Here is a 12,054-nt window from a genome sequence, read left to right as displayed (position 1 = left end):
CAAAGCACGAGTGGGATAACTTAGTTACGCCTAATCCTGTCCTTGTCAGTGATCTTCAGTGCTTGTGTGTGTGTGTGTGTGTGTGTGTGTGTGTGTGTGTGTCAGGCCTTTGTGGGAACTTTAACGGGGACTCAGGGGATGACTTTACCACCAGCAGCGGCATAGTGGAGAACTCTGCGGAGCCCTTTGCCCTCTCCTGGTCCCTAGAGAGCTGTGAGCCCAACATCAACCCCCTCTGCATTAACATGGACAGCGGTACCTACTCTACTCTGTTCTACTCTACTCTACTCTATTCTACTCTCCTCTACTATATTTTACTCTATTCTACTCTACTCTACTCTATTCTACTCTACTCTACTCTATTCTATTCTATTCTACTCTACTCTACTCTATTCTACTCTCTCTACTCTACTATATTCTACTCTACTCTATTCTACTCTCCTCTACTATATTTTTGCTCTATTCTGCTCCTCTACTCTATTCTGTTCTGCTCTACTCTATTCTGTTCTATTCTGCTCTACTCTGCTCATTCTGCTCTCGTGCTCTACTATATTCTACTCTATTCTACTCTACTCTACTCTATTCTACTCTACTCTACTCTACTCTACTCTACTCTACTCTACTATATTTTACTCTATTCTACTCTACTCTACTCTATTCTATTCTACTCTACTCTACTCTATTCTACTCTACGTACTCTACTATATTCTACTCTATTCTACTCTACTCTACTCTATTCTACTCTACTCTACTATATTTTACTCTATTCTACTCTACTCTACTCTATTCTATTCACATCTGCTCTGCTCTGCTCTCTTCTGCTCTGCTCTATTCAATTCTATTCTGCTCTGCTCTGCTCTACTGTATTCTATTCTATTCACATCTACTCTAGCTGGGCTCTATTTTATTCACATCTGCATCAACATGGGCTGCAGTGCCTACTCCATTCAATTCTATTCTATTCTATTCTACTCTACTGTATTCTATTCTATTCACATCTGCATCAGCATGGGCTGCAGTGCCTACTCCATTCAATTCTATGATATCTCTTCTAATGTACTGTGCTACTGTACTCTACTGTACTCTATTCTATTCACATCTGCATCAGCATGGGCTGTAGTGCCTAATCCGTTCAATTCTATTTCATGTTTCAATTGGTGTGTTTTTCTGCAGAAATATTTGCTGATGAGCACTGCAACCAGCTGAGGGATCCTCATGGGATATTCAGCTTCTGCCACAGTCATGTTCCATACGACCACTATTATCAGGTACACACCGTCATGTTCCCTTCGACCGCTATTATCAGGTACACACTGTCATGTTCCATACGACCGCTATTATCAGGTACACACAGTCATGTTCCATACGACCTCTTTTATCAGGTTCCCTACGACCGCTATAATCAGGTACGCACCGTCATGTTCCCTACGACCGCTATTATCAGGTACACACCGTCATGTTCCCTACGACCGCTATTATCAGGTACACACCGTCATGTTCCCTTCGACCGCTATTATCAGGTATGCACCGTCATGTTCCCTTCGACCGCTATAATCAGGTTCACACCGTCATGTTCCCTACGACCGCTTTTATCAGGATCCCTATGACCGCTATAATCAGGTTCACACCGCCATGTTCCCTACGACCGCTTTTATCAGGTTCCCTACGACCGCTATTATCAGGTTCCCTATGACTGCTATTATCAGGTTCCCTATGACCACTAGTATCAGGTTCACACCGCCATGTTCCCTACGACCGCTTTTATCAGGTTCCCTATGACCACTAGTATCAGGTTCCCTATGACCACTAGTATCAGGTACACACCGTCATGTTCCCTACGACCACTATTATCAGGTACGTACGTCAGACATTAAAATCTGGAACATGTAGTATTTTTAAGAATGATCACTGACTGAACGGTGAGAAGGCCAGATGTTTTTTAATAATGTTTTATGTATAATCAATGTAAATATTTTAATCATATTATGTTGTGCTGTTTTTAGGCCTGCCTCAGTAAAACATGCCACTGCCAGTCGGGGCTTCAGTCGTGTCTCTGTGTCGCCCTCGGCAACTACGCCAAAGCCTGTGCTTCTGTTGGGGCCTCTCTGGGAGACTGGAGAGCAGCAGCCAACTGCAGTGAGTCCACCTGGGATACCACACATACAGATACATACATACATACATACATACATACATACATACAATACATACGCACATACTACATGCATACATACATACATACATACTATTCTACTCTACTCTACTCTATTCTACTCTATTCTACTCTACTCTACTCTACTCTACTCTACTCTACTCTACTCTACTCTACTCTACTCTACGCTACGCTACTCTACTCTACTCTACTCTATTTTATTCACATCTGCATCAACATGGGCTGCAGTGCCTACTCCATTCAATTCTATTCTATTCTATTCTACTCTACTGTATTCTATTCTATTCACACACACACACACAAAATAAAATGCTAATATCTGCCAAATGCACATACTTACCTGTATGTAACATAACTAATATAAATCTTCATCTTCACTAAACTGACAATATATTGTATTATTTAGTTATTATTTGCTACCTATTTCTACAGATTTGGTCTTTCTATGTTTTCTCATGTTAAAACGGAGTAGTTACTCAGCTTAGGCCTAGCTATTTGGATGTATGTAGATAATGCATGTAATGCATGTAATTGTAAGTAATTGTATTAGTATTGTTACGCGATTCTTTGGTTTGTGTTGTGTATTTAGAGTTTCAGTGAAGTGTGCAACACCGGCTGCTACTGTCCACACACACACACACATCACGTTATGACTTTGTGTGTATGCAGAGTTCTGCAGTGTGCAGCACCGGCTGCTATTGTCCAGATGGCCAGTATGAGGACCACAAGGGAATGTGTGTGTCTGAGGACAACTGCACATGTGTGTTTAGCGGGAGTGTGTACGGCCCTGGGGAGAGGGTAGAGACCAACTGCAAGATATGGTGAGTGTGTGTCAAAGTCAAAGTCAAAGTCAAAGTCAGCTTTACTGTCAATTTCTTCACATGTTCCAGACATACAAAGAGATCGAAATTACGTTTCTCACTATCCCACGGTGAAGACAAGACATATTTTACCAATTTAAGTCCACAGACAAACATAACATTCAAGTAAACAAAAAAGTAAGTAAATAAGTAAATAAGAGGGCACATATAATAATGAAAAAATAAGAGCAGCAAAATTTGGTTGAAATTGTGCATAGACAGTCAATAAAATACTAGTGCAAAGTCAGGCCAATAAAAGGCTTGGGTAGTTCTGTTTGACCTAAGTAATAAAGAAAGTGGCATAGTGGTGCAAGTTATGTAAGAGCAGCAGAAGTGTTGTGTTTTCCAGACAACAACACCAAGTTGTAAAGTGTGCAAGTGTTCAAGTGTTCAAGTGTGCAAGTGGTGTAGTGGCGGCCATTGTGGGTCCAATGTCCAGGATGTTATGTAGCTGAGGGTGGAGGGGGAGAGGAGGGAGAGAGTTCAGCATCCTTACAGCTTGGTGTATGAAGCTGTTGGTGAGTCTAGTAGTGCGGGGGCTGAGGCTTCTGTACCTCTTCCCAGAGGGCAGTAGATCAAACAGATTGTGAGCGGGGTGACTTGCATCACTCACAATTTTGGTCGCCTTTGGCGGGTGAGGTGGGTGGTGTAAATGTCCTTCAGGGAGGGGAGTGAAGCACCAATGATCCTTCCAGCTGTGTTCACTATGCGCTGCAGGGCTTTCCTGTTGTATTCAGTGCAGCTTCCGCCCCACACAGCGATACAGCTGGAGAGGATGCTCTCAATGGTGCCTCGGTAGAATGTGGTCATGATGGCTGGTGGAGCACTTGCTCGCCTGAGTTTCATAGGAAGTACAGGCGGCGCTTTGAGCTCTCTTAAGCCAGTGATGCAGTGTTGGTGGTCCAGGAGAGGTCTTCGCTGATGTGCACCCCAGGAATTTGGTGCTGCTCGCTCTCTCCACCACAGCACCGTCGATGGTCAGTGGCAGGTGTTGGGTGTGACCTCTCCGGAAGTCAACAACAATCTCTTTGGTCTTGCTGACGTTCAGCAGGAGGTTGTTGTCCCTGCACCACGTGGTCAGATGGTCGACCTCCAACCTGTATTGAGTCTCGTAAGCCCTTGGTGATGAGACCCACCAGAGTTGTGTCGTCAGCAAATTTCACTATGTGATTGTTGCTGTAGGTTGCAGTGCAGTCATCGTCAGCAGGGTGAAGAGCAGCGGACTGAGAGCACGCAGGGGGGGGCCCCTGTGCTCAGTGTGATGCTGCTTGAGGTATTGTTGCCAACACGTACTACTTGGGGCCTCTGACAGAGGAAGTCCAGTAGCCAGTTGCAGAGGTAGGTACTGAGTCCCAGTTTGTCAAGTTTTCAGATGAGTTGTTGTGGTATTATGGTGTTGAATGCAGAACTGAAGTCTATAAACAGCAATCTCACATATGAGTCTCTTTTTTCCAGGTGGGTGAGGGCTGGGTGGAGGGCAGAGCAGATTGCATCCTCTGTAGACCGCTTGGCTCGGTATGCAAACTGGAAGGGGTCCAGGGTGGGGGGGAGAATGGCTTTGATATGTGACATGACAAGCCGCTCAAAGCACTTCATGATGATGGGTGTCAGTGCCACAGGGCGGTAGTCATTGAAGCAGGATGGAGCAGTTTTCTTCGGCACAGGTATGATGGTGGCAGCTTTGAAACATGATGGGGACGATGGCTTGCTTCAGGGAAGTGTTAAAGATGTCTGTGAAGACATCCTTAAGCTCCCAGCGCAGTCCTTCAGCGCCGCGACCTGGGATGTTGTCTGGACCTGTTGCCTTACGGGTGTTGATAGCAGCAAGTGTCCTCTTCACGCTGTCGACAGAGAGGCACAGGGGCTGCTCATGTAGAGGGGGATGGGTCTTCTGTGGGCAGGTGCTGTTTTGTGCTTCAAAGCGAGCAAAGAAGCGGTTCAGGTTGTTGAGCAGAGGGATGTTGCTCTCACAGCTCTGTGGCGCGGGCTTGTAGTCCGTGAGGGCCTGAATGCCCTGCCATAGGCTTTGTGCGTTCCTGCTGTCTTTGAAGTGGGTGGTTATCTTGTGAGTGTATTCCTTTTTTGCTTCCTTGATGCCACGGGACAGGTTGGCTCTCGCTGTTTTCATGCCAGCTTCATCCCCAGCTCTGTAGGCTTTGTCTCTGGCCCTCAGCAGCCTGAGGACATCCCCTGTCAGCCATGGCTTACAGTTAGCCCCAGTGATGATGTCTTTTGTGTGGGTCACATCATCGATGCACTTGGTGATGTAAGAGGTTACAGTGTCTGTATACTCCTCTATGTCTGTCCGGTTGTTGTAAGTGGCTGCCTGCTTAAACATTTCCCAGTCTGTTGTGCCAAATCTAGATTCCAAGATGGCGGCGCGTACACACGCAGCGACCTCTCTCTGTCCCAACCGTACGGTGTTTTGTTCGTTTAAAAAGTGTTTGTCCGAAAGTTTTACGTGTTCGTCTCGTCTTACTACGTCGTATGTGTGTGAACCGCCATTGATGGAAAACATCCGTTGAATTGGTCACTGTACATTTGTTAAAGGAACACCAACCTTTTGGGAACTAAGCTTATTTGGCTTTTAGGCTAGATGGCCATTACAATGACCAATATCTTAAATGAACTAGCTGAATAACACAGGTGACCACTTCTGCATAATTTCATGGAGTGATGAAATGTACACACATTTTTGATCATTTCGGAACTGTGAAATGTAGCATATATGTTTTGTGGTTGTGAACTTATTGCAATATCACCATAACTATTCCACCTGTGTGTGCATAGTTATAATTCTGAAGTGCGAAATAGTTTACGCTACAGCACACATATTTCCATAAAAATAAGCCTGACCCCGATTGATGCATTTAAAAGTTAAAATATACAAACAATTTCATGTCCTCCTATTTCATGTCAAAATGACTGCTGTGGGGGCGGTGGTAGCGTAGTGGAGCTGGGCTAGCATGCAGTAGTAGTGTAGTGGCTAAGGAGCTGGGCTAGCATGCAGTAGTAGTGTAGTGGCTAAGGAGTTGGGCTAGCATGCAGTAGTAGTGTAGTGGCTAAGGAGCTGGGCTAGCATGCAGTAGACTGAAAAGTTGTGGGTTCAATTCCCAGATTCCACAGTTGTGCCCCTTAAAGGTTGTATCAGCGATTTCAGGCCCAAAAAAGGGCCAAACATAATCACATGATCACATTCATCTAATAACATTCATCAAACATGATCACATTCATCTAATCTTTCCTAACGATCCGCTAGCTGTCTGCCTCATAAGCAGGCCGTCAAAAAAACGTGTCTCTGTAGGCACCCTAGGCTCCGAGATCTGTACACAAAAACAATTGCTACCAACAAAGCAAAATAAAGTGTTTCAACCAATAACCGACGAGATGCGCATTTAGGAGAGTTTTAATTGCACGGGAGGGAGGGGGAGGGAGTAGCGAGCTAGCTCTCTGTTTTGTTTAAACATCAACAGAAGTGACGTATACCCGCTATCGCTGATACAACCTTTAAGCAAGGCACTTAACCCCAAGTTGCTCCAGGGACAATGTAGTCCATTGTAATGTAATTGAAATGTAAATCACTTTGGATTAAAAGTGTCTGCTAAATGAATAAATGTAAATGTAATAGACCCTAACCAGCATATGTGTGTGGCTCTAACAGTGTGTGTGTGTGTGTGTGTATGTGTGTTATTCTAACAGCACCTGCAGTGGAGGGCATTGGACCTGCACTGGAGAGTCGTGCCCAGGACGGTGCCAGGTGTTTGGTAACGGTCACTACCAGACCTTTGACTCCAGGTGGTTCAGCTTCGATGGGAACTGCCAGTACACCCTGCTGGAGGTGAGATCAGGCACTGACCTCTAATCTACAGTAAATGACCTTCTTCACTTTGGCCTGGAGGTTATATCAGGCAGTGACCTCTAATCTAAATGACCTTCCATCGGCTAATGATAAGAACTGCTGCGTGATTGTATCATCTGCTATACGTCTGGGCTGACTTCTCCTGCTGTTAGTTACCCAGGATGACAGTGGGAGTGTTGGTGTGTTTTATTGTTGTTGCTATAAGAGTTGGTGTGCTTTATAGTTGTGGCTATAAGTGTTGGTGTGTTTTATTGTTGATGTGAGTGTTGGTGTGTTTTATAGTTGCTATGAGTTTTGGTGTGTTTTATTGTGGCCATAAGTGTTGGTGTGCTTTATAGTTGTCCTGAGTATGTGTATGAGTTGTCCTGCTGTTTGTTACAGGATGGCTGTGGGAGGGGCAATGGGCAGTTTGCTGTCAGAGTGGAGAGCATTCCCTGCTGTGATGAAGAGCTGACCTGCTCCCGCACCATCACTCTGGACCTGCTGGTACACACACACATACACACACACACACACACACACACACACTTTCTCTTTCTCTTACACACAATCAAATGCACTTACACAATAACATGTCATCACAACATACACACATTATCCTACCCCCCCCCCCCCTCTCTCTCTGTTGTGTGTTCAGGATGAGGTGTCGCTGGTGCTGGAGGACATGTCTGTGTCCTCCAGGTCCTCCAACACAGGGGGAGAGATGCTGTACTCCGTCCACACAGTGGGGCTCTACATCGTGGTGTCCGTACCGCGCCCAGGCCTCACACTCATCTGGGACAAACACACACGCCTAACCGTGCTGCTGGAGGCAAGGTTGAGGGTATGTACACACACACACACACACACACAGTAACTCACATACACACTCACCCATTAACACACACGTACACCACACAGGTCATCATGCTTGGAGGTATGTTTGAGGGCACACACTCACGTACACACAAGCAAACTGAGCAGTATGAATAAACACATTGCTACACTTTCTTTAGGGTCAAGTGTGTGGCCTGTGTGGGAACTTTGACTCAGCGAGGCCAACGACCTGATGAGTAGCGGCTCGTTGCTGGCGTCCAGTGCACTGGAGTTTGGGAACAGCTGGAAGACGGGCACGCCACCCTGTTCCGACGTGACGACCGAGACCTTCCCCTGCCAACGCCACTCCTACTGCTCCAACTGGGCCGAGAGACGCTGCATGATCATAACTGGAGACACCTTCAAGGAGTGCCACTTAAAGGTAAACACAGAATGAATGCCTTAGCTTAGCATTAGCATGCTAGTTCTGGTGTCACTTCAAGGTAAACATAGAATGAATGCCTTAGCATAGCATTAGCATGCTAGTTCTGCCTTCATATGAGCTATCTTAAGGTTAGAACAGAATGAATGCCATAGCTTAGCATTAGCATACTTGTTCTTGCTTTAGGCCTACATGAGACACCTAAAGGTAAACACAGAGTGAGTACCATAGATAAGCATAGCATTAGTATGTTAATTTTGCCTTCTTAAAAGCCATCTCACAATGACCCTGATGCCTGGAACTGGCTAACCATTGCACAACATAGTATAGCATGCCATAGTATTGTCAAGCACAGGATAGACAAGTATAGGATAGCCTAGCTTAGAAGATTGTTAGTATGCTAGTTTCTGGCACAACCTAAATGATCTGCAACAACACCTTAAAGGAACACGCCACCCAATGTCAGTAGTAATATATGTTCTTACCTTAACGAATTGAGTCATACCTCTCCCGTGTCGGTATGTGCACTCAAACGCTCTGGTGTGCGGCGCGAATGTGTTAGCATGTTGCTATGCTAGAGGGCTCAGACATAGCCATAGAGGGAGGAAGATGGCAGTAGTCAAAAACATCCACGTTTTCCCTACTTAAATACAGTTGCACGAGTAGTTGATAAAAATGTGTAAGGTCACACAAAAACATAAAACATGGCGATTTTCCAAGCGAATATACAGGAGAACTACAACGTGTGGCGCAATAGCACTTGGGAGTACTTCGACCTAGCGTAGTAATATTAACTAGAAAAGCATTTCCTGAAGGAAATACAGTGCATGAAAATGCAAAAATATGATGTAAAATATCATACAGAGTAAAAACAAACTATATTGGTTGCTAGGTAGATGAGGTTTAATATAGTTGGAATGACTGAACAGTTAAATAGGTGGATAGTTTAAATGGTTAAATTATTTAGGTAGATAGTTGACAATAACTGACAGTTGGAATGGCTCTAATGTTTTAGTTAATGTAGTTAATTTAGCTAATGTTTTCTAGCAGTTTTTAAAAAATGTTAATAATGCTAATACTGTTACCTATGCTAACAATGCTAACTATGTGACTTAGCTAACTTAGCTATTCATTTTTTAGCAGTTATGCTAACAATGTTAACTATGCTAACCATGTTACTTAGCTAACTTAGCTAATGTTTTCTAATAGTTTTGATAAAAATGCTAACTATGCTAACTAAAATGCTAACTATGCTAACCATGTGACTTAGCTAACTTTGCTTATCATTTGTAGTAGTTATGCTAACTATGTTAACTAGCATACTAACAATGCTAAAATGTTAACTATGCTACCCATGTGACTTAGCTAACCTAGCTAAGCATTTTTAGTAGTTATGCTAGCTATGCTAACTAGAATGCTAACTATGCTAACCATGTGACTTAGCTAACCTAGCTAATTATTTTTAGCAGTTATGCTAACTATGCTAACTAGCAGTTCTGTTAAAATGTTAACTATGCTAACAATGTTAATGATGCTAACTAGCTAACTGAGTGAGGACTTTTACTTTGAAACAGTTGAAGGCAGATGATACAGTTGATGGGAGTCATAGTTGACAAACAGTTACAGTAACAGTTGAACAGTTAAAAAGTTGGATAGTTTAAAGGGACTTTTATTTTGAAACAGTTGTGGGCACAGGAAGCAGTTGAACAGGATCTGCAGTCTTAATACAGCCATATAGAGCTGCACAGTCCCGCCCACAGCCAAAATGCGGTTAGGTGCCGGATGTAAGATTCCCATTCATTTGTCCCATTGACGTTTGGAAAAATCCGTATCTAAAGAGTTTTACAGCATGTCTTAGGCTAACCAGCTACAGCATAACTCATAAGCATACAACATATCATTTTGAGTGAAAAAACAAAGAGAAAATCCAAACTAGACTGCATTTCCGGCGGGAACTGCGAAAGTGTGCTTACCCTGGTCCGGTCACCAACGTGAGCAGACAGTGGCATACGCTATGCTGAACCTGGCTTGATCCAGGCATTGTAACAGTGCCTTTCAGTGTTGGAGCAGTAGCAATATCTCAAAAGCTCTAGGAGAGGGCTATTCAACTATTGGCTTGCGGGTTGAATGCGCTTCGTTGGATTTTACCTTTGGTCTGCCTTCGAATTTAGCTTCTATGACTGAGATCAAATCAATAAAATAAAATGACAGCAGTGATTGGCTGCAAAATAAATAATGTCACGCTGCGTCTTGCCTCTCAAACTGGACTATCAGGTAACCTACAGAGGAATTGAAATTATGAAATATGACCAAGGCATTAAAAAAGCTGCTTGTTTGTCAGGATACTTTTTTTCACTGATTTATTTAAAAAAATATGAGCTATGAGTGTGAATGTTATATATTCCATCCGACAAATTATGTTTTACTGGTTTATTTGACAAATAATCTATATGGATTTGCTCTATAAAGACCTTATGTCTGTTTGGGATTGTTTTGTGAGCCTGGGGTTGTTTTGAGAGCCTATTGATGTAGCCTATCTCAGAATAAAGGAATACTTCATATTACTCTAAACCACCGTCTGTAAATCAACTGTATACTACTGTCTACATTGCACTATATTTCTTGACCTGTCTCTGTATGTTTCATCACCTTTCTATACTTTGCCTCACATTGCAACACAGCTCAGATCTTTGGTTGCTATGAAGGCCAGTCTTTCTAAATGGATGGTTGCTATGGCCAAAGGCCAGTTCTATCTCTGCCGTTGTCAAGCGGGCATATCGTAGAATTCTGATTAACCTTATCTTCTTTAAAACATCTGTATTTTACTTAGCCCACTTCCATACAGTGGGTCCCATTAAGAAGTGGCCACTTCATTCGCGCTTACCGCACACAGCAGCATTATTAAATGAATCTGTCACCATATGCCTATGCTTACGTTTGCAAAGAAAACATTTTAATTTGATTCACATGAAACGTTACATTTCATGTACATGTTGACAATGAGTAGGCTAGTTTTGGTTGTTGGTGGTGTTATTGCATCCCTTAGTTATGCCTACAATGCAAGTTCCCTCGCGATTGGAAGCTCCTGTAGACAATAGTAGACGCATTTCAAAACATTGCGTTAGGAGTCCTTGCCACATCTTTTAAGCTGTCACAGACTTAGGTGCTACTTTTAGGGCTAAAGTGCTTCGTGAATTACTGTTAGTAAAAAAAATAGCAGTCCTAAAGTTACAAGTGACGAAGTTACGAGTGCAAGCATCTCATAACAAATGACCATGGCATTACGCTAAACAACATAAATCCCAATTAGCAACATACATCTCCTCCCTATAGCTAGCCACACAAGAAATTAATGATACTAAATATTTGCTTAGCATGCTTCTCCCATAGCTTCTCCACTTAGCATTCTAATAACAGAAGGGGCACATTTATGTTGACCACTACAACATGACTCATTATGTCTGTAACGTTAACTGTATAAAACACTTACTTTCATAAAGGACAGCACATACACAGGGAAACCGATATTTTAGGTTCTTGGCCACAAACTCAAAACGTGTCTCTCTGAAGCCCTGTTCTAGAATCTTTGCTCTGAATGCTGTGTTGCTAGGCAACATCAAATAAACGAAATCAGAGCCATATAAAGGTTACCTTTATATGGCTCTGAACAAAATGATAGTCTTGAGTATTAAATGTGTACGTGTGCTTCCGAATGGATGTGTGTGGTTTGCAATTAGAATAAATAATTTCCAATGATTTCCCATGATAAATTACATAATATTTGCACCTTCCTTACTTGTGAATCTCACACCGTATTTCAAGTAGGCTACACTAGTGAAATGTAATACAACGTTGCCACCTAGCGTCCAGATGTAGGCTATTTAACATTAACGTGACATTGCTTGTTTATTCTTTGTCAACTCCA

General features: G+C 43.1%; 1 protein-coding gene across 1 annotated transcript in view; it reads left to right on the top strand.

Annotated features, from left to right (window-relative positions):
- The window catches only part of LOC125310323 (mucin-19-like), an 85,229-nt gene that overhangs the window by 42,162 nt on the left and 31,013 nt on the right, over positions 1-12,054 (top strand). The window contains 10 exon segments of the mRNA XM_048267623.1: positions 106-255; positions 1,174-1,268; positions 2,004-2,136; positions 2,606-2,610; positions 2,843-2,994; positions 6,733-6,871; positions 7,274-7,378; positions 7,530-7,715; positions 7,888-7,921; positions 7,924-8,129. Coding sequence (XP_048123580.1) covers positions 106-255; positions 1,174-1,268; positions 2,004-2,136; positions 2,606-2,610; positions 2,843-2,994; positions 6,733-6,871; positions 7,274-7,378; positions 7,530-7,715; positions 7,888-7,921; positions 7,924-8,129 — 1,205 coding nt within the window.

Source organism: Alosa alosa, chromosome 17 (genome assembly GCF_017589495.1).
Source record: "Alosa alosa isolate M-15738 ecotype Scorff River chromosome 17, AALO_Geno_1.1, whole genome shotgun sequence".
Lineage (NCBI taxonomy): Eukaryota > Metazoa > Chordata > Actinopteri > Clupeiformes > Clupeidae > Alosa > Alosa alosa.
Note: the sequence above shows the minus strand (reverse complement) of the source record. Positions and strands in the feature narration are given on the sequence as shown.